Source organism: Salvelinus sp. IW2-2015, linkage group LG28 (assembly GCF_002910315.2).
Source record: "Salvelinus sp. IW2-2015 linkage group LG28, ASM291031v2, whole genome shotgun sequence".
NCBI lineage: Eukaryota > Metazoa > Chordata > Actinopteri > Salmoniformes > Salmonidae > Salvelinus > Salvelinus sp. IW2-2015.
The window spans coordinates 27465412-27485289 of NC_036868.1; the positions used below are offsets into that span (position 1 = coordinate 27465412).

At 43.4% G+C, this 19878-nt stretch overlaps 1 protein-coding gene and 1 long non-coding RNA gene across 6 annotated transcripts in view; both read left to right on the forward strand.

Annotated features, from left to right (window-relative positions):
- LOC111954486 (kelch-like protein 29) overlaps nt 1–19878 on the forward strand; it is a 362843-nt gene that overhangs the window by 186705 nt on the left and 156260 nt on the right. Inside the window, exons 4-5 of the mRNA XM_070435852.1 lie at nt 13973–14129; nt 19163–19735. Coding sequence (XP_070291953.1) covers nt 13973–14129; nt 19163–19735 — 730 coding nt within the window. The remainder of the gene's footprint in view (nt 1–13972; nt 14130–19162; nt 19736–19878) is intronic.
- LOC111954488 (uncharacterized) lies at nt 7809–11625 on the forward strand. Of its 5 annotated transcripts, none has more exons than XR_011474374.1 (5): nt 7809–7913; nt 8068–8227; nt 9329–9491; nt 9596–9711; nt 9799–11625. It is a non-coding gene; the product is annotated as an uncharacterized lncRNA (long non-coding RNA). The 5 variants fall into 5 exon arrangements; XR_002875987.2 differs by lacking the exons at nt 7809–7913; nt 8068–8227 and having other exon boundaries at nt 8249–9491; nt 9799–9906; nt 10137–10167; nt 10353–11625; XR_011474376.1 differs by lacking the exons at nt 7809–7913; nt 8068–8227 and having other exon boundaries at nt 8238–9491; nt 9799–10167; nt 10353–11625.

Below are 19878 nucleotides of genomic sequence, written 5' to 3' on the forward strand. Positions count from 1 at the left end.
GGGGCAAGTGGGGTTGGAGTCTAGTGGAATAAAGGCCTGTCAACGGGAGAGCAGGAGTGTCAATGCGGCASCAGAATGCATGATGGGATTGTTTACGGACATATTCAACCTCTCCCTATCCCAGTCTGTTGTCCCCACCTGCTTCAAGAGTTCCACCATTGTGCCTGTACCAAAGCAAGCTACGGTAACTGTACTAAATCACTATCACCCTCTAGCACTCATTTCTGTCATCATGAAGTGCTTTGCGAGACTAGTCAAGGGCCATATCACCTCCYCCTTGCCCGGCACCCTAGACCCACGACAATACTCTGGTTAGAGATGATCCAATCGCTAATGACTTGGATTTGGAACAACACCCGTCATTGTGACGTCACCACAAATGACTTCAGTGATGGCGGTCTCGGACTGAAGTATGTAGCGAATTTAAAGCAACGTTCATAATGCAGATCTCTAAATTAATACCAACTGCCTCTAGCGAAAATGTCCATTTTTGAGTGTAGGCTCATTTATTTCTGCAACAACACACTCACTCATCACAAGTTGTAAGCGAGCTAGTTACAGTGCCTCCTAAAGACATGATTGACATTGGGAATAGAGGGTGGGCTATCAGCTGATTGTTGTAAATCTGCTACTTACCTAGCTCCTTCTTCAACGCTCTTAAATAATAACTAAATAATATAATATTCATAATTTTCTAGCTCAAGATACATTTGAATAATAACTTGGTGGGTGCTTGCTTGTATGTGTCATATTTCACACGTGTTTATTAATACGCATGTGTGAATTGGAAGTCTGTGTTTTGCTTGTCCGAACTCTCCCTGAGACACCCTCAGAGAGTGGGGTCACCGTTAGTGTCTGCTGTTATGAACCTGGAGCAATTAGTGTTAAGTGCCTTGCTCAAGGGCACATCGACAAATTTTTCACCTTGTTGGCTCTGGGCTTCGACCAAGAAACCGTTTGGTTACTGGCCCAACACAGGTAGTCTAGACTCTAGCTAACTGCCATATACTAAAATATCCACACAAATATCCTGTAAACCCCATATATGGGCGGTAGGTAGCCTAGCGCTTAAAGCGTTAGGCAAGTAACCGAAAAGATGCTGGTTTGAAGGCACTTAATCCTAATTGCTGCTGTAAGTCGCTCTGGATAAGAGCGTCTGCTAAATGACTAAAATATATGGGTGGCAGGGCCTCCCGGGTGGCGCAGTGGTCTAAGGCACTGCAGCGCTAGCTGTGCCACCAGAGACTCTGGGTTCGCGCCCAGGCTCTGTCGCAGCCGGCCGCGACCGGGAGGTCCGTGGGGCGACGCACAATTGGCCTAGCGTCCTCCGGGTTAGGGAGGGTTTGACCGGTAGGGATATCCTTGTCTCATCGCGCACCAGCGACTCCTGTGGTGGGCRGGGCGCAGTGCACGCTAACCAAGGTCGCCAGGTGCACGGTGTTTCCTCCGACACATTGGTGCGGCTGGCTTCCGGGTTGGATGCGCGCTGTGTTAAGAAGCAGTGCGGCTTGGTTGTGTTGTGTTTCGGAGGACGCATGGCTTTCGAACTTCGTCTCTCCCGAGCCCGTACGGGAGTTGTAGCGGTGAGACAAGACAGTAACTACTAACAATTGGATACCATGAAATTGGGGAGAAAAAGGGGGTAAAACATTTTTTTTAAAGAAAGAAATATATATATATATATATATGGGTGGCTTGTGTTGATATTTTAGTATATGGTGGTTAGCTAGAGTCTAGACTACCTGTGTTGTTGCTGCAGCCCGCCCCTCTGTCTTTCTGCCTCTTTCTGCTGCGTGTATAAGCCAACCGTACCGAATATGTGTTATCAGTGTTATCAGTGTTAATCAAATGTTATGCTGCTGTGGAAGTACGGTTGATATTTAAACTAGGTAGTTTACTTACACACACACTCAACCGGCGATGGGATCTCAAGCCATGCATGTTTGGATAACACGCAAGCTACGTACAGGGCAGATCAACGGACAGGGTAAGGCTGGGGGGTGGCGAACCCTATCTGTGCCTGTGCTTGCATAGACTACAGCTCTGCTTTCAACACCATAGTGCCCTCTAAGTGTGTCACTAAGCTCAGAGCTCTGGGTCTGATCCCTTCCCTGTGCAACTGGGTCCTAGACTTACTGACTGGCTGAGCCCAGGTGGTGAGGATAGGCAACAACACCAATGCCACACTGATCCTCAACACAAGGGCCCCACAAGGGCCCCCTCCTGTACTCCCTGTTCACCCATGACTGCGTGGCTATGCACAACTCCAACTCAATCAAGTTTGCTGATGACACGACCGTGGTAGGCCTGATTACCAATACCAATGAGGGTGGTGCCAGGAAAATAACCTCTCCCGCAACGTAAACAAAACAAAGGAGCTGATCGTAGACTACAGGAGACAGAAGAGGGAGCACGCCCCCATCCACATCGACGGGGCTGCATTGGAGAGGGTCAAAAGCTTCAAGGCCCGGAAATGGTCCCACCACACCGACACCGTGGTGAGGAAAGTGCTACCGCCATTCGGCATGGCTCCTCATACTCTCACAAACTTTACAGCCTGGTACGGCAGTCAGCCCAGCACATCACCAGGGGAACTCTGCCTGCCCTCCATGGACATTTACAGCACGCTGTGTCAAAGGAAGGCCAAAAAGATCATCAAGGACCACAGTCACCCGAGTCAAGGTCTGTTCACTCTGTTACCATCTAGCAGACAGAGACAGTACATGCATCAAAAGCTGGGACCGAAAAACTGAAAAACAGCTTCTATCACTAGACCATCAGACTGTTGAACACCCATCATCTCCTCTTGTTAGAGACAAAGATGGATTCACTCCCATCAAAACACACACACACACAAGCTCTCACACACACCTCATACACATGCAGACTCCTGTACTCACATATACACTCAGGCACATGCATACACCCATACTCACAAACGTGCACTCTCTCACACACACACACACACACACACACAGCCAACGCTGCTGTTCCATGAATAAATACATTAAACACTGGACCAGTGGCAGTCGTGATGTTTAAGATGAGAGGGGAGGATGATTTTTTTTATGAGCATGGCCTTATTTGTATTACAGCATATTGGATGACTGTCATTCATATTCCATTCACCCAGCTCACTGGCCTCATAGACTAGACGTGATATTGTAAATTAAATCCGGGACACTGAAATGATGATATGTTGGGTATGGTTACAATAGACAAATGGTTACAAAAATGAAAGTTGATCGGGGTGGATGTATAACACAAACGTTTAGCAAACCAAAGGCTGCGAGTTCAAATCTCATCACGGACAACATTAGCATTTTAGCAACTTTTCAACTACTAGCAACTACTTAGCATTTTGGCTAACCCTTCCCCTAACCCTTTAACCTTTTTTTGTTTGTCCTTTTACTCCCCTTTTCTCCCCAATTTCGTGATACCCAACTGCGATCCAATTACGATCTTGTCTCATCAATGCAACTCCCCGACGGGCTCGTGAGAGGCGAAGGTCGTGTCAACTGATGACTGAAGTCAGCTTGCAAGCGCCCATCCCGCAACGAGGAGTCGCTAGATCACAATGAGCCAAGTAAAGCTCCCCTGGCCAAACCCTCCCCTAACCTGGGTCAATTGTGCACCGCCCTATAGGTGTCCCGGTCACGGCTGGTTGTGACACAGCCTGGGATTGAACCCCAGGCTGTAGTGACGCCGCAACATTGTGATGCAGTGCCTTAGTCTGCGGCGTCACTCCTGAACTTAACCCTAACCCCTAGCCTAGCTAACGTTAGCCAGCTAGCTAACGRTATCCACCTAGCTAGATTTTGTAACATATCATTCGTTTTGCTAATTCGCAATATTTTGTAGGTTTTGCAAATTCGGAACATATAATACTATTTGTAATTCGTAACATATCATACGAAATGGGTGATGGACATCCACAAATGAAAAGATTCCATACGAAACATAACATATCATACTAAAAATGGAGTGTCTCGGATTTACATACAGAATAATATGAAATTATCTGAGACCAGGTTGCAATGTAACATTGATAAGTTTAGGCTACTATATGATTCTCAKAATTTCCCAATACCCATCATGAGGTTGCTACAACAGGTCGAGATGCTAAAAATGTAAGTAATCAAGGTGACAGACAGTGATACATTCAGTACCGCCTTGTTATCATTAGTCCAACAGTTGCAAACAATAGTTTATTTTGGACAAAATGTGGGTATGTTTATACCCATTCTGTTTGCTTCCATTTAATACATGTTTTTCAAAAGAATCGGTAGAATGAATACACCCATGATCACACACAAACACAGTTCACTTTCATAGCAGCCACATACAAACAGCATGACCACTATGCTCGTTATAATTCCTTCTCACATCTACACGCTCTCCTCCTCACCTTTTCCCTTCGCTTGTGGACTTCAGTGCACGGCAAAAAAAACTGTCCAAGCCAAACCTTCATATCATAACCTCTAACTGCTACACACAGCCTACATCGTTGTCACCATATTAGCTAACGTCATAGTCAACATAGCTAATAGAACTAACGCGTTAGGAAACCCGCTACAATCATGCAGTACAATGAGTGTACAGTCAGCAAGCAGTTACACCGGTGGGCCACGGTGGCAATACATTTATAAAACTAAAAGCTTACCTTGTTGAATGTACTGAAACGATCAGAAGAAACAAACAAAATTAGGATACTGAAAACAATCTATTTTGGCATCTTAAAAAGGTAGAAATTGAGTTATTCCTAATATGGCAATACATTTTTTCCTCCCCAAAATGAATGATTGTTTCTCTAAAAAATGCTTGGTTAAAAATAACCCAATTTGGTTAATTTCGACAACCCAGCACTGGGTCAATATTGGACAGACACAGAATTGGGTTCATTCAACCCAGCAGGTTTGGGTTGAGCGCTTGACCCAACTGTTGCGTAAATTAGACTAGATTGCTGGGTTAAACAACCCAGTGTGTTGGGTTGTGACATAAACCCAGCACATTGGGTTGGGGGGATTGACCCAGCAGATGGGTAATTTATGTAATCCTTTGATTATTTTCAGTGTCATCCTAATTRCAATTTTGCTTGCATATTTTTGCKTTCTCTAKCATCCCACCCCCTCCCTTTTCTWRACACATSAAGATACAATGTTGAATGATTAGKATTTTGATTATTAGAGTTTATTTKTATTATTTAATGAAGCAAACAGTCCAAACATCAGACTAAAGTCRCAGTTGAACTTGATGTGCACACTCCAATTTACAATCTGAGAAAAACAATGCATGAGTCCGTGTGACACTTAACATTTGAAGATCACATCAAGGGACTAATGTCCTCTACTAAGGACATGGACTAATGACTCATTACTTAATTAATAGCTYTATTTCATTCATAAAGCACTTRTCACAATGCATTTAAAATAAACTGTTGTGATAGAATGTACCAGAACATATCGTACTGTAGGCAAAAAGCATTGACAAATGCATTAAAAAAAATGACCTAAAAATAKATTTAACAGAGCTATAAATAGCGCCTTAAGCATATTAGAATTGGAACGAGACACTCATGGCTCATCCATCCATTGATCCATTAATTCACAGGAACACATCAGCCGGAGGGCTGTGCTTCCTCCTGTCACTTCTCACACTACAGTACATACAAGAGCAGGTACTTCTCCACTATTGTTCAGTGGAAAGTCTTACTGTGGGGGATTCTGTTTCTGGCAGCTGACACACCGGGGTCTGTAATAATTCCCATGCTGCGGCTCAGCGGGAAAGTTGATAATCAGCATAATAGGACTTGAAGCACGCATCCAGTGCCAAGCAGTGTACCATGCTGCAATGCCTGTCCACTAATGACCATAAACACCTGTGAGCAGTCCCCAAGAGACGACACAAATGGGTAGGGTCCGGTTACCCTGCCTGGTGCAGGTACTCAACCATGTTGTCCTAAACATTTAGAGAAATCATTTGATTTTAGAATATGAGGACTTGTGCAAATCATGGAGGCACACTAGCAATGCATCACACACAATTTATTTTATAGTAATGTACGCCAATCAACACCTAATCCTTTTTGATGCACACTGTACACCTTCCATTCATTTGGGGCTGGGGCTCATAGGTTCATTTACGCAACACTTTCATTCGGATGAATTACCTGACGCATTAAAAAAGTTACGACCGGGGTGATGGAAACATGAAATGGTTACTAAGGTTTACCGAGTATGTGCAACAATCAAACAAAAAATCCAGTCAGGGCAGTCTTGTGGGCTAAACAGCTCGTTGATGAGAGGTCCAAGGAGAATGCAAGAACCGTGCAAGCTAACAGGTGGGCCACAAACAGGCAAATAATGGCGCATGCAACAGTGGTGTGCAAAACGGAATCTCGGACCCCCAACCTCGTCGGTCCTTGTCACGGATGGGCTGTTGCAGCAGACAGCCACACCGCCGTGTGTAATGGTGTGGGACTGTTTTCCTGGCACACATTGGGTCCCTTGATGCCAATTGAGCAACATTCCATGCCCAAAGAATTCAGGCTGTTCTGGAGGCAAAGCGTGATCTTACCCGGTACTACAGTGCCTACAGAAAGTATTCATACCCCTTGACTTATTCCAATTTTGTTGTCTTACAGCCTGAATTAAAAATGTATATAATATAATTAACCATTACCCATTAATGACAAAGTAAAACAAAATGTGCACATTCATGAAATTAAATAGAAATATCTATAAATATTCACACCTGAGTCATACATGTTAGAATCGCTTTCTGGAAAGTCTCTAAGAGCTTTGCACAAGTGGATTGTACAATATTATATATATTATTTTTTAATTCTTCATGCTCTGTCAAGTTGGTTGTTGATCATGTGCTCGACAGCTTTTTCAAGTCTTGCCATAGATTTTCAAGCAGATTTAGTCAAACTGTTACTATGCCACTCAGGAACATTCAATGTCGTCTTGGTAAGCAACTGTATATATTGGCCTGCTGAAGGTGAATTTGTCTCCCAGTGTCTGTTGGTAAGCAGACTGAACCAGGTTTACCTCTAGGATTTTGCCTGTGCTGAGCTCCATTTCGTTTCATTTTATCCTAAAAAAACTCCCTGGTCATTGCCATGACAAGCATGCCCATAACATGACGCAGCCACCACTATGCTTGAAAATATGAAGTGGTACTCAGAGATGTGTTTCTGTTGGATTTGTATTCAGTACAATAAAGTTAATTTAATTTCCAAATTTGTTGCGTTTACTTTAGTGCTTTACTTTAGTACTTTAGTGCAGGATGCATGTTTGGAATATTTTTTTTCTGTACAGGCTTCCTGCTTTTTCATTTTTTTGAATTGTAATGTTTTTTCACCAAGTCCAGGGAGAGGGGTTAACAATGTGGTGTATGTCAGGGAGGGCTTGTGATCAGGCCTTTTCTATTTAAGACATTCTCCGGTACTTTGGCTACTAAGAAAGTATTTTTTTTTAAACTCCAGCTTTGACTGGATGTGTCAATGTGTAGTTCATACATGCATAACATCTCAGTGGACATAAGAGAGAGATATACAAGGTCACATATTGAGTACACAGTACGAGTCATTCATAAAACCTAGCGGTAAAACCCGGAAATGGTTCCAATAATTTTCCCACCATTCATTTTTACGTAGGGGATTTTAGAAGTACTTCATATAAGGTCTGTGTTTTGTGTAGGTTTACCATGGGTGACGTTTTGATAACCGCGCAAATCTCTCTCGGACAAGGTAACTTTTATAATCTATTCGCCTGTAATACCCCCCCCCCCCAAAAAGGAAACCTAATTAGCCATCATACATAACTACACATCTTGTCACTCAGGCACAGGGTGTGAAAAACCTCCACATTTCTCATGAAAACTCTTATCAACAAGTAGCAAGTAACCTAGTAAGTATATATTATAGCCTTTTTGTTTTCTTGTAAATAATTGTTATCGTTTATTTTCGTAATTTCTTGTGTAATTCATTTTTCTGTACTTTTTCAAATTACCTAGCWTTTTTTTTTATTACCATAATGTTTTTAATTACCTTGGCCTTMGTAGTTAACCAGCTAACCTTAGGTCTCTCCGTCGATCCGAAGCAAGGATGGTTCTGTACTATGTACCGGATTGTAACCGCTAACGTTACTCCGATAAGCACACGTGCATTTTTCTGTTTTCCGATCTCTGTAAGCGAGAGGCGTCGCTGGAGCCGTGTGATAAGGTAAGCCCTATTTGTTAGTCAAAGATCTGTGGTTAGCTAGGTGCTTATGAAAGCTAGATAACCACTGATTGTAGTTATGTGTACAACGCACATTACCTTCCTTACAAGTAAAAATTGACAATTCTTTAGTGAGCTAGCTAGTGAACGTTAGCTCACAGTTTGTGTAGTCATACTTCTTTACATGGTGATAGGTTAGCTAGCGTTAGCCCACCAGGGAAGGGATATTTAGCTAGCTGGCTGGCAAGGATAAGTTAGTTGGTTAGCTAGCATGTCACCACTTAGAAAAGTCTGACCAAACTGAACGGTGAGCTTAACGTTAATTAGCTAGCTAGCTAAGTATTGTCTGGTGGGCTACTTAGTTAGGCAACTTGGTTGGCTAGTTAGCTACATTAGCTAAACTTAGATAGCTAAAAAAAGACTTGTGGGCTCAAAGTTTCCCCATACAAAACACAAACTGTTTTGTTCCACGAGTGCATCTGTTGTACATGACTAATTAAATGACCCGTGAAGTCAGACATGTCAGCAGGGATGGAAATTAAGCTAGCCCGAGGCTAGTACTTTTCAGACTGGGCTAGTAGACAATGTGCGAAGCTAGCCAGACACAGCAGTGACATTTTGCCTTTACAAACATCGCATGCCACAGATTCAGGACCTGAATGTTACCCGGTCAAGTAGAAATCATGGTCTACTGGCCAGTGCCCAAAATCCTTATGTATAATCCCTGCATATAAATTCCTTTCAGACGGTCTCCCTACCATTGTCGATCCTCCTCAGTGACCTCGCTGAGGGTTTTAACTTTTCTCTTGAGAATTAGATGCATAAGTACAGTCACGTAGCTCATAGCAGTTCTTCACCTTTTCAGGCAAATAMTACCCTAGACTGTCCTCATCATCTAGTTGAGCATTAGAGATGATTCCTCCATCCCAGCAGAAATGTCCRYTCCATATAGTAGGGTTTTAGATGTGCAGATAGACCAAAGCCCAGTCTATTTTACCATTACTAGAGTCAAGTCTGTGGGTTATGGTATTTAAATACATTTGACCATTTTAGTAATCAACCAAGCTAGCTAGTAAAAGTAGCTTTTTTTTTGTTTTCTTTCAGATGGGCATACTGGAAACCCAGTGACAGCACTCAGGTCTGAAGCTTCCATTTTCTGTTGGGAAAGAGAAATGGCCCTGTATTTAACAGAAAATAGGTAGCTCATCTAACATGGCAGAAGAGGAAGATCCAGACTGTTGAGAGACCACTTGTCACATTGTCCAAGGTGGGTTTGTCTTATGATAAACAATGCATTTTCTGTCCAGATAAAGATGTTGATACGGCATTGAAAAATACCCACCACTGACTAAATGTCTCTTTGTTTTCCAGTCCAACGGGAGTGAATCCCTCAGGCCATCCAGTGCATAGACATCATGTGCCAGTGTGATCTGAGCGCGAGCGRCCAGTTGCGGAGACTACAGCCCATCGAGCCTGTTGATGGACAGGTCAGTAACTCATCAAATAGGATACAATATTGAATTTGTAGATGCATCGACATTTTGACTTTAGGTCCCATTCTCCCCATGTTTTAGATGTTACATGCCGAACATCAGGTTCACCCCACCAGAAGCAGTGTATGATCAATGCCACCCTTAGCAAGGTGATCTGCTGGAAGTTACGTACTCTCTCTCACTCTGGGGGTAAGACATCATTWAAACAGCACAGATATAAATTCCCACTGTGCCCATGATAAAATGCAATGTGAATTGTGTTTTATTACTGAATGGAACTGTGAGGCGATACACCTAAGACCAGCCTTTGRGATTGAACTTAAGTTGGCTGCTTTGAGCAAAATTTGAATGTAATAGGTTCCTAGAATAGGTTATATGGTTTGTGTATGATCTTTATTCATTGTTCACTTGTTTATCAGGTACAAGCAGGATGACTGGGGCCTTCAGCAAGTAAGACACGGGGGGTAATAAATAATTTGAACATCACAGATTTAAATTCCCAACTGTTCCCATGATGAACTTAACTACATTACTTTAGTTGGCTGCTTTGAACAAAACTTGTATGTAATATAACCTATTCTGGGAACCTAGTCTGTGTGTATGAACTATGTGGAATATTTTCCCCCTGAAAACAGGTACTGACAGGAAGAGCAATATGAGTCTGTCAGWGGTCATCACGTTGGATGGTGATGGAGGCTTTGGTGGTCCACCAAACAAAGAAGCAGGTGTCCCTTCCAGTGATGTGGAGCTGACCTAGTGCACATCCATCTCTTTAGCCCAGCGTTTCTCAAACTCTGTCCCGGGGACCCCGTGGGGTACATGTTTAGTTTTTTGCCCTAGCACTACACAGCTGATTTAAACTCATCAAAGCTTGGTGATTAGTTGATTATTTGAATCAGCTGTGTAGTGCTCGGGCAAAAACCAAAACATGCACCACTTGGGGTCCCCAGGACTGAACTTGGGAAAGCCTGCTGTAGCCATTTTGAATGCCTTGATGCCCTCCTCTTCGTTATCTGTGCCCCACTTTACAGACGACACCCCATCCAACGACTGATCTGAGGACCCTTTTAGCAGCGACTGAGTCACGCGCTTGGCCTTAACCACTGCTCTGTAATTGCTGGCCGTCAACCTCCCTCTTCTCATGGTGTGCCAGTTGGGGTTGGTGTGGTGTCCAACTGTTGCCTGCCGGCCAGGATGCCTGCATGCCCKAGGTGCCCTTGTTTTTATAACAATGTCCGGTTCAGACAGGGATGACAGGGAGYGTAGCGGTTGTTCTGGCTCAGGTTCAAGGAGACTTGCCATTCCACTGTACCTGCCCCAGAGACGGTTCCTTAGCCACTGAAGATCCTCCTCTGTGGGCTCTCGGGACAGAGGGTTGTAGTCTTCAGCCGGGTACAGGTCCTCCGCTAACTGCACCTGGTTGGGCTTCCTCCACTCGAATTCCACATCTGTACGGCAGATATTGTGAACTGCCAAAATAGGCTGCATGGCTCCACTGATGAGCTCCACGGAGGCATTTGCATGTGTTAGAGAGAATCCCCTGGTCACCTATAGAGACCTGCCAACCGGAAGTTGTCACCTATAGAGACCTGCCAACAGGAAGGAGGTTAAGTGACACATGCCTTTCAGTTCATGAAACTTTGAACACCTTGAAATGCATTTGTTGTAAGAAATGTGCTGTATACTGTAAATAAAGTTTGATTTGATTGATGACATTACAGCTTTAGAATATTTAATAATATACATTTTCACATGAAGACAAGTGCAGTTTTRCCATAAACTTTTAATTGATAACGTGGGATTTTATCACTTGCCATATCAATCATACAGTGGGAAGGATCCTATAAATCAAGACTGTGTGAATGCATGTACCAATCCAAATAATAAAAAGTACTGTGCCTTTGAAAATGTGTCTCTGGTCATGAAACTACAATACAGACGATGTCTAAACAAAGTCAATTCTGAATGTCGATAMATTTTTAGATTCATTCTCATCAATGACAACATTCTAGAACAGTTATCACTCATCTGAGACTGGTATCCGTGGTAATCTGGTTAATTATATGATTGATTAAGTGTCTCTTTCCTTGTAGAATGTTAACAGCTGTATAGAACACATTATATTGCTAAGATGCTCAAACTTAACTTAATAACTACACTCACCGACTCAGGATAAACGTTTATCCCTCATGCTGGCCTAGACCAAAATGGTATGTTACCCCTCACTATAGTTGCACTTCTCCACATTGCCAGACTTTTTGGTCTTCTCCCCTTTTAATGCTCATCCTTAAATGCCATAAGGTCTGAAATAAACACCCAAGTCGACATACTGCACAAACAAGTAATACAAAATTATATTTTGATCTACTGCTCTGCTAACTAGCTAGCTAAAGTAGTTAGCTAAGACAGAGAAAAGGGACGGAAGAATTTCCACACTTTATTCAATGAATTTCAATACAGCACATGGATCGGCTAGAGATGACGTGCAYGAGGWCTTCTCTGTTGCTAATTAGTATTTCACTTTTTTTTAAACTAAATTGAGGTGAATATATTGATAAAACTCACCTTGTCCGAGAGAGAATTACACGGTTATCAAAACGTCACACCAAGGTAAGCCTACACCAAACAAATACTTAATTTGAAGTGTTTGTAAAATTCGGTATGTGAAAAAATGAATGGTYGAWAAACGWTTGGAACCATTCTGTGTTTGACTGCTAYGTTTTATGGGTAGTATGACACATCCACTGTGGCGGACTATGTGACGTAGTACTCCATTTTMGGGGAACATTTTTTGCTCWTGAGTGCTACTTTCAGAACTACTGGTAAAAATYATACAAAAMTACAGWAGAATCTCTTTAACGTAAAAGCCAGGCTGTGGTTAGCTGGAGAATCAGGGTGTACTCTAGCCTCGCTCTTTAACCTCCACATCCAACTGGAGATAGAGGACAATACTTATGTTGTGTGTGTGTGTGTGTTGCTTGTAGGATTGATGGTGGTTGAACATGTGTTGCTGTAGGTTCTGAAGATGGTTGACATGTGTTGCTGTAGGGTCTGATGGTGGTTGACATGTGTTGCTGTAGTTCTGAAGATGGTTGACATGTGTTGCTGTAGGGTCTGATGGTGGTGACATGTGTTCTGTAGGGTCTGATGGTGGTTTACGTTACGTTACGTCATTTAGCAGACGCTCTATCCAGAGCGACTTACAAATGTGTTGCTGTAGGGTCTGATGGGGGTTTGACATGTGTTGCTGTAGGGTCTGATGGTGGTTGACATGTGTGCTGTAGGGTCTGATGGTGGTTGACATGTGTGCTGTAGGGTCAGATGGTGGTTGACATGTGTTGCTGTAGGGTCTGATGGTGGTTGACATGTGTTGCTGTAGGGTCTGATGGTGGTTGACATGTGTTGCTGTAGGGTCTGATGGTGGTTGACCCAGTGTTTCCATCAGGCTGTGCTGTTCTGATAACATTTCTCGCTATTGTATTGTATGTGTTGTGTAAGTACACATCAGACTGAGGTGTCTCAATATTTTGTTTGTTGAAGATGGATATAATCCAGTCTGAGTCATTAATATCCCCCCCCGAAGTGGAATGTCCCACCCCCCCTCCACATTTCATTCTAATCGACCATATTTACAGGTCAATTATGCTTCGTGATTAGTAACAGCTAGACACAATTTTAATAAGCGCCCATGTCTTGATCCGGAGAAATTCAAAACCATACAAACGTTTAATTGCCTTTTGATTGCACACTGCAAGGTATAATTGAATGGTTTAATGAATAGTTGAATAGGTGTGTGGTCTCACACAGTAAGGGTAAGGGCCCTATAGAATGTAACTAGGGTGTTGGATTTTGATATCTGCCATTATGAAACTATAATCTGCATCAGTCACCAGTTAGTGCGGTCGCTCTCCTGATCATCTATGTCTGCCAAGCTTGCTGACAAACAAGTCGACCTTTTCATGTAACAGACCTATCATCTCTATCTCTCGATCTCTTATCTGTGTATCAGACCTGCTGTTTATTTTTGTGGTTTTCTAAGCTGTTGTTTATCTCCTGTGTGAGTTGAAGGCTGATAAACTGATTTGTTCAACTCACTCACTCACTCAGTCACTCACTCACTCACTCACTCACTCACTCACTCACTCACTCACTCACTCACTCACTCACTCACTCACTCTCTGATACCTAGGTGTCAGAGCTAGTTTTGCCCTGCTGTTTTTCTAATGTGTTGTTCTCGCTCCTCTCTCTCTCCCAGGTATCAGGTGTGTCTCCAGGGGAGAGGGAGAGCCAGGCTCCAGGTCTGCTGTTAGCTCCAGGGGTGAGGTGGGGACAGACACCCATCAACCAGCTCACACCCTGGGAGACCGATGAACCCCCTGCCAAACAACAGCACAGAGACTGTGAACCCATAGGTGCTCACTCACACACACACACGTGTATACGCGCATACAAACGCACGCAATACGCGACACACATGCACACACCACACACACCTGCACGTGACACTAGTTATAGCAATCGTAGTCTGTATTATTGTAATATTTTCCGATTTTAAACMAATCATCTATTTGAGGTGGATATTTCATGAGTATAAATGACAGTGACAATAATGGGTTAAATTGAGGAGCTGTAGAAGTTGAGAATCTATAGTAATAAAGTGATCCCAGAATGGCTGTGCCCTGCAGCAGTCAATTTCCCTCTGTGACGCTGCTCTGCTGGCCTCTGCCTCCTGCTCATGGAGAATGGGTCTAATTTAAGAACAATACACAATGATACAGCCACTGCACTTGCTCCATTGGCACCTCCACTATTAATATACTATAGACACTATGAAAACGGTATCCAACGGTGTATTCAAGAAACGCAATGAATATTGTATACTTCCATAACAAATATCCAGGTTCCACATTCCTAATACTATAGCGAGCAATACAATGAATAGTGTATATTCAAGTAATACTCATTATATACTGTACTGTGTATACATCAATATAAAGTACAATATGTATTGTATGGTATTATAGCAATGAATCCATGAATACTGTATACTTATTGAGTAGTCAGTATTCCATATCCGTCGTACTCTAGCTCTATGTTGCCTACTCGACAAATTATCTGCTAACTGTAATTGACGCAGTCTCAATAAAGATTTAAATAATTAACCTGTCACAGCTAAGACGCTGATTGTGTAGACGCAGAGAAATAATACCTTTTTCACGGAAAATAAGTATTTTAGCTCTTGTCAGCGGAGACTGCCAATGTAAGCTTTGCTACTACTAAATATCTAGTTTCTCAAAAACATCACTAAGACCTACTTAATGGAAATCTATTTTCTGCTGTTTTCTATTTGAGATATGCCTTTTCTAAATGTCTAGTTTCTCAAACTAATAAGTAAGTACTCTCTGCTCTTGTCTGTTTGAGAGTCTGTGCTACCACAATGGCTTTGACCAAAGCTTTGCCTAGTTTCTTCAACTCATCACTGAGGACACTTCCTATCGTGTTCCTCTTCTGGAGGTTGGGGGTCAGAGCAGTGCTCTCTGTCCCCTGGTATGTTCCCTAAACACCCTGCTGGGAGGGTATAGAGGGACGCGTGCGCACACACACACACACACAGAAATGCACACAAACACACAAAGGAGATACATACACACACACACAAACACACAGTTCTCAGGTACCCTGCTGTGTGGGGTATAGAGGTGGCTGAATGGTCCATGAAGCCCTGTGGTATTAGTAATGTGGCCAGACGACTGAGGCTTTGCCTACAAGCATGGTCTGACAGACAGACAGACACACACACACACACATACACACACACACACACACACACACACGCACACGCACACACACACAGACAGTCTGGTGGCGTAAGAAACAAACACACACCAGCCTCAACCACGGAGTGAGATTCACCGCGATGTACCATGCTCTGCATATGACACTCCAAAGCCAAGCATATGTGTGTGTGTTGTTGTGTGTGTGTGTTGTGTGTTGTGTGTGTGTGTGTGTGTGGTGTGTGTGTTGGTGTTGTTGTGTGTTGTGTGTTGTTGTGTGTGTGAACGTCTGGCATTCGCAATGAAACTAGCTCCGCACTTCACTGAACTGAGTCGCGAGAAACTTCCCCACCAACTGCCAGAATGAATCAATGGTTTAAATAGGATAGTTGGTTGTTTTAAAGAAGTTTCTGTCTGGAAAAGTTAACTTTTCGCTTGTGAGAAAGAAGGGCTTTGATTTCTGAAGCGTTGCCTCGGTCGGTATGTTAACAATTAGAGGTTGATTGAGCAATTCACCAAATTGAAATAGAATTCTTATAAAAGGACCAAGGAGCACTTATGAAACAACCAATATTTAATGCTCACACATTTAAATGATGGGGTACAAGAGAGCAATCAGGAGAAGGGATCCATTTAATGTTAATGCAATTACATTTCCCTTCTTAAACCTTTCATTAGCTCTGCCGCAAGAGGACTCGCAAATGTGAGTGCATGTTAGCCATCGCTAATGAGTTCCGTCTTGTCACTTCATTATATATTTTAGTCCAAAGACTGATTGTAGTTCAGAAAATGTACAGGAACACTTTAATAACTCAAGATGGAGAACAGGGAGGAGAGATACGTATCAAGTTGTAATCATTTCTGGCACCCCGTTGAAATCCTACTAATCAGGCCAAAACTATAGGAGTATAATAATATTAAATCGGATTTCTCTCTCTGGTTTTAATCAAGTTTAGGGCTCAAGTTGAGAACAGTAGGAGTTAAGTGGTATAGTGCTGAGATAGTTGGCCAATGCATTGAGATGTTCCCTTCTTCTTCCAGCACATTCTCTCCTCGCTCGCTCTCTCTCTCTCTCTCTCTCTCTCTCTCTCTCTCTCTCTCTCTCTCTCTCTCTCTCTCATATGCGTCAGAGTAGAAAATACTGTAAATACATACACTTAGCTAGCTACATGGTAGACAGAGCTCATCACTGATACCATGGACTGAACGTGTTCCCTGTAGGCATACTGTGTATATACACAGAGTGTACACATCATTTAGGACACGTTCCTAATAATATGTTGCGTTGCACCCTTTTTTCCTTCAGAACAGCCTCAATTCGTCAGGGTATGGACTCTAAGGTGTTGAAAGCGTTCCGCAGGGATGCTGGCCCATGTTGACTCCAATGCTTCCCACAGTTGGGTCAAGTTGGTTGTATGTCCTTTGGGTGGTGGACCATTCTTGATACACATGGGAAACTGCTGAACGTGACAAACTCAGCAGCGTTGCAGTTCTTGACCCAAACCAGTGCGCCTGGCACCTACTACCATACTCCGTTCAAAGGCACTTAAATATTTTTGTCTTGCCCATTTATTTGATGTATTAGGCACCCCCGTTAGCTGATGACAAAGGCGACAGCTAGTCTTACCGGGATCCGACATATAACGACAAAGGCATTACAGACGAAAACTGACGAGGCGCACACTGATCGGTAAAGAGAGGATGCCATTCTATAACGCTCCTTTTCCTCTGCACAGTTCTCTCACACTGAGAAACAATAGGATTACAGTAGAATGCGCTATGCTTCCTTCATTTAATCCAATTCACTGTTACCACTTTTATGAGATGAGGAGTCATTGATGGAGTGACTTTAATCTTAGCTGGTCTGAGAGAACTTGAGGCTTCCCTGCTCAATGTATACATTGGTATGTTTTTAAGTTGCGCTGTTGAGACTCTCTTCCTACAGTGAGAGCAGTAGTAAGGCTTCTCTCCTTTATGTATACCTTGGTGTCTTTTTAAGTGGCTCGGTTGAGAGACTCTCTTCCTACAGTGAGAGCAGTAGTAAGGCTTCTCTCCTGTGTGTGTTCTCTGATGAACTTTTAGCTCAGCTGATGTTTAAAAACATTTTCCTCCGAATGGCACGCATACACAATCCATGTCTCGAGGTTGAAAAAAGATCCTTCTTGATCCCGTCTCCTCACCTTTATCTAGACTGATTGAAGTGGATTTAACAAGTGACATCAATAAGGGATCATAGTTTTCACCTGGATTCACCTGGTCAGTCTATGTCATGGAAAGAGCAGGTGTTCTTAATGTTTCGTACACTCAGTGTATATGTTCAATACGTTAACTGTAGGCCCCTTATATACACTACCGTTCAAAAGTTTGGGGTCACTTAGAAATGTCCTTGTTTTTGAAAGAAAAGCAATTTTTTTTGTCCATTTTTAAAAMCACATAATTAAATGGTACCCACTAAACACCAGTCTCGACGTCAACAGTGAAGAGGTGACTCCGGGATGCTGGCCTTCTAGGCAGAGTTCCTCTGTCCAGTGTCTGTGTTCTTTTGCCCATCTTAATCTTTTCTTTTTATTGGCCAGTCTGAGATATGGCTTTTTCTTTGCAACTCTGCCTAGAAGGCCAGCATCCCGGAGTCGCCTCTTCACTGTTGACGTTGAGACTGGTGTTTTGCGGGTACTATTTAATGAAGCTGCCAGTTGAGGACTTGTGAGGCATCTGTTTCTCAAACTAGACACTAATGTACTTGTCTTCTTGCTCAGTTGTCCACCGGGGCCTCCCACTCCTCTTTCTATTCTGGTTAAGGCCAGTTTGCGCTGTTCTGTGAAGGGAGTAGTACATTGTACGTTGTACAAGATCTTCAGTTTCTTGGCAATTTCTCGCATGGAATAGCCTTCATTTCTCAGAACAAGAATATACTGACGAGTTTCAAAATAAAGTTATTTGTTTCTGGCCATTTTGAGSCTGTAATCGAACCCACAAATGCTGACGCTCCAGATACTCAACTAGTCTAAAGAAGGCCAGTTCTATTGCTTCTTTAATCAGAACAACAGTTTTCAGCGTGCTAACATAATTGCAAAAGGGTTTTCTAATGATCAATTAGCCTTTTAAAATTATCAACTTGGATTAGCTAACACAACGTGCCATTGGAACACAGGAGTGATGGTTGCTGATAATGGGCCTCTGTACGCCTATGTTGATATTCCATAAAAAATCTGCCATTTCCAGCTACAACAGTCATTTACAACTACAACAGTCATTTACAACATMAACAATGTCTACACTGTATTTCTGATCAATTTGATGTTATTGTAATGGACAAAAAATGTGCTTTTCTTTCAAAAACAAGGACATTTCTGAGTGACCCCAAACTTTTGAGCTGTGGTGTATGTAAAGTAATTTGTTGTGCAATTTGTTCAGCTATCTAAAAGGATCAAGTAGACGATGAGGTTATGTAATAATAATCAAAACTCTCTCCCTTCTTCCCACCCTCGTGTTCTCTCTCTCTCCGTCCTCTCTCTCTCTCTCTCCTACCTTCTCCCCCTCTCTCCCTTCACACTCTCTTCCTCTCCTTCTCCCTCTCTCTCTCTCTCTCTCTCTCTCTTTCTCTCCCTCCTCTTTCTATCTCCCTCCTTCACTCTCTCTCTACCTCCTTCCATGTCTCTCTCTTTCTCCAGGTCCTCCATGGGTACCTTCTGGAGCAGCAGTGACCAAGTCCAGTCTCCTGCCCCACTCCTACCCCCTCCAGCCCCCCTCCTTCAGCCACAGTGTCACTGTCCAGTCGCCCATCATAGGTGTGACCCCCTCCATCCAATCCCCCATGCCCCCCCATCCCCACCCACTCATGACAGCCCACTTCCAGCTACCCCCGCACTCCACCACCCACCAACCCCCCGCCATGGTGCTCAAAATGCCCTACCAGCCACCCTATCCCTTGGCCCAGCCCCCTGTCTTCTCCTCGCCCCTCTCTACCCCCTCAGGTGGTCCCAGGGGAGCACACCCCAACCAACAAAACCACAGAGTGATGGGGAATGGTCATCTGACGCCTCACCCCCCTCCTCACCACTCTCACCCAGCTCACCCTCTCATACAGCCCCATGTCCTGCCTCTGACCAATGGGCAGTTGGCGCGGCTAGTTCCGCCTACTCCAGTAGCCAATCAGGATGGTCCTAGAGGGCCCAATGGGCTGCAGATGCTGAGGACGGTGGGGATGGGAAAGTACGAGTTCACAGACCCAGGACATCCTAAAGGTAAGACAGACCCACTCTGACTGGGCAAGTCTGCAGTCACACACACCAAATGTAAGACAGGCCCACTCCAACTTTATTCTCTAATTATTTTGTTTTCTACTGAGTAGGTTTTCTCAGCGTAGGACTCAGCTTTTCTCTGGGTA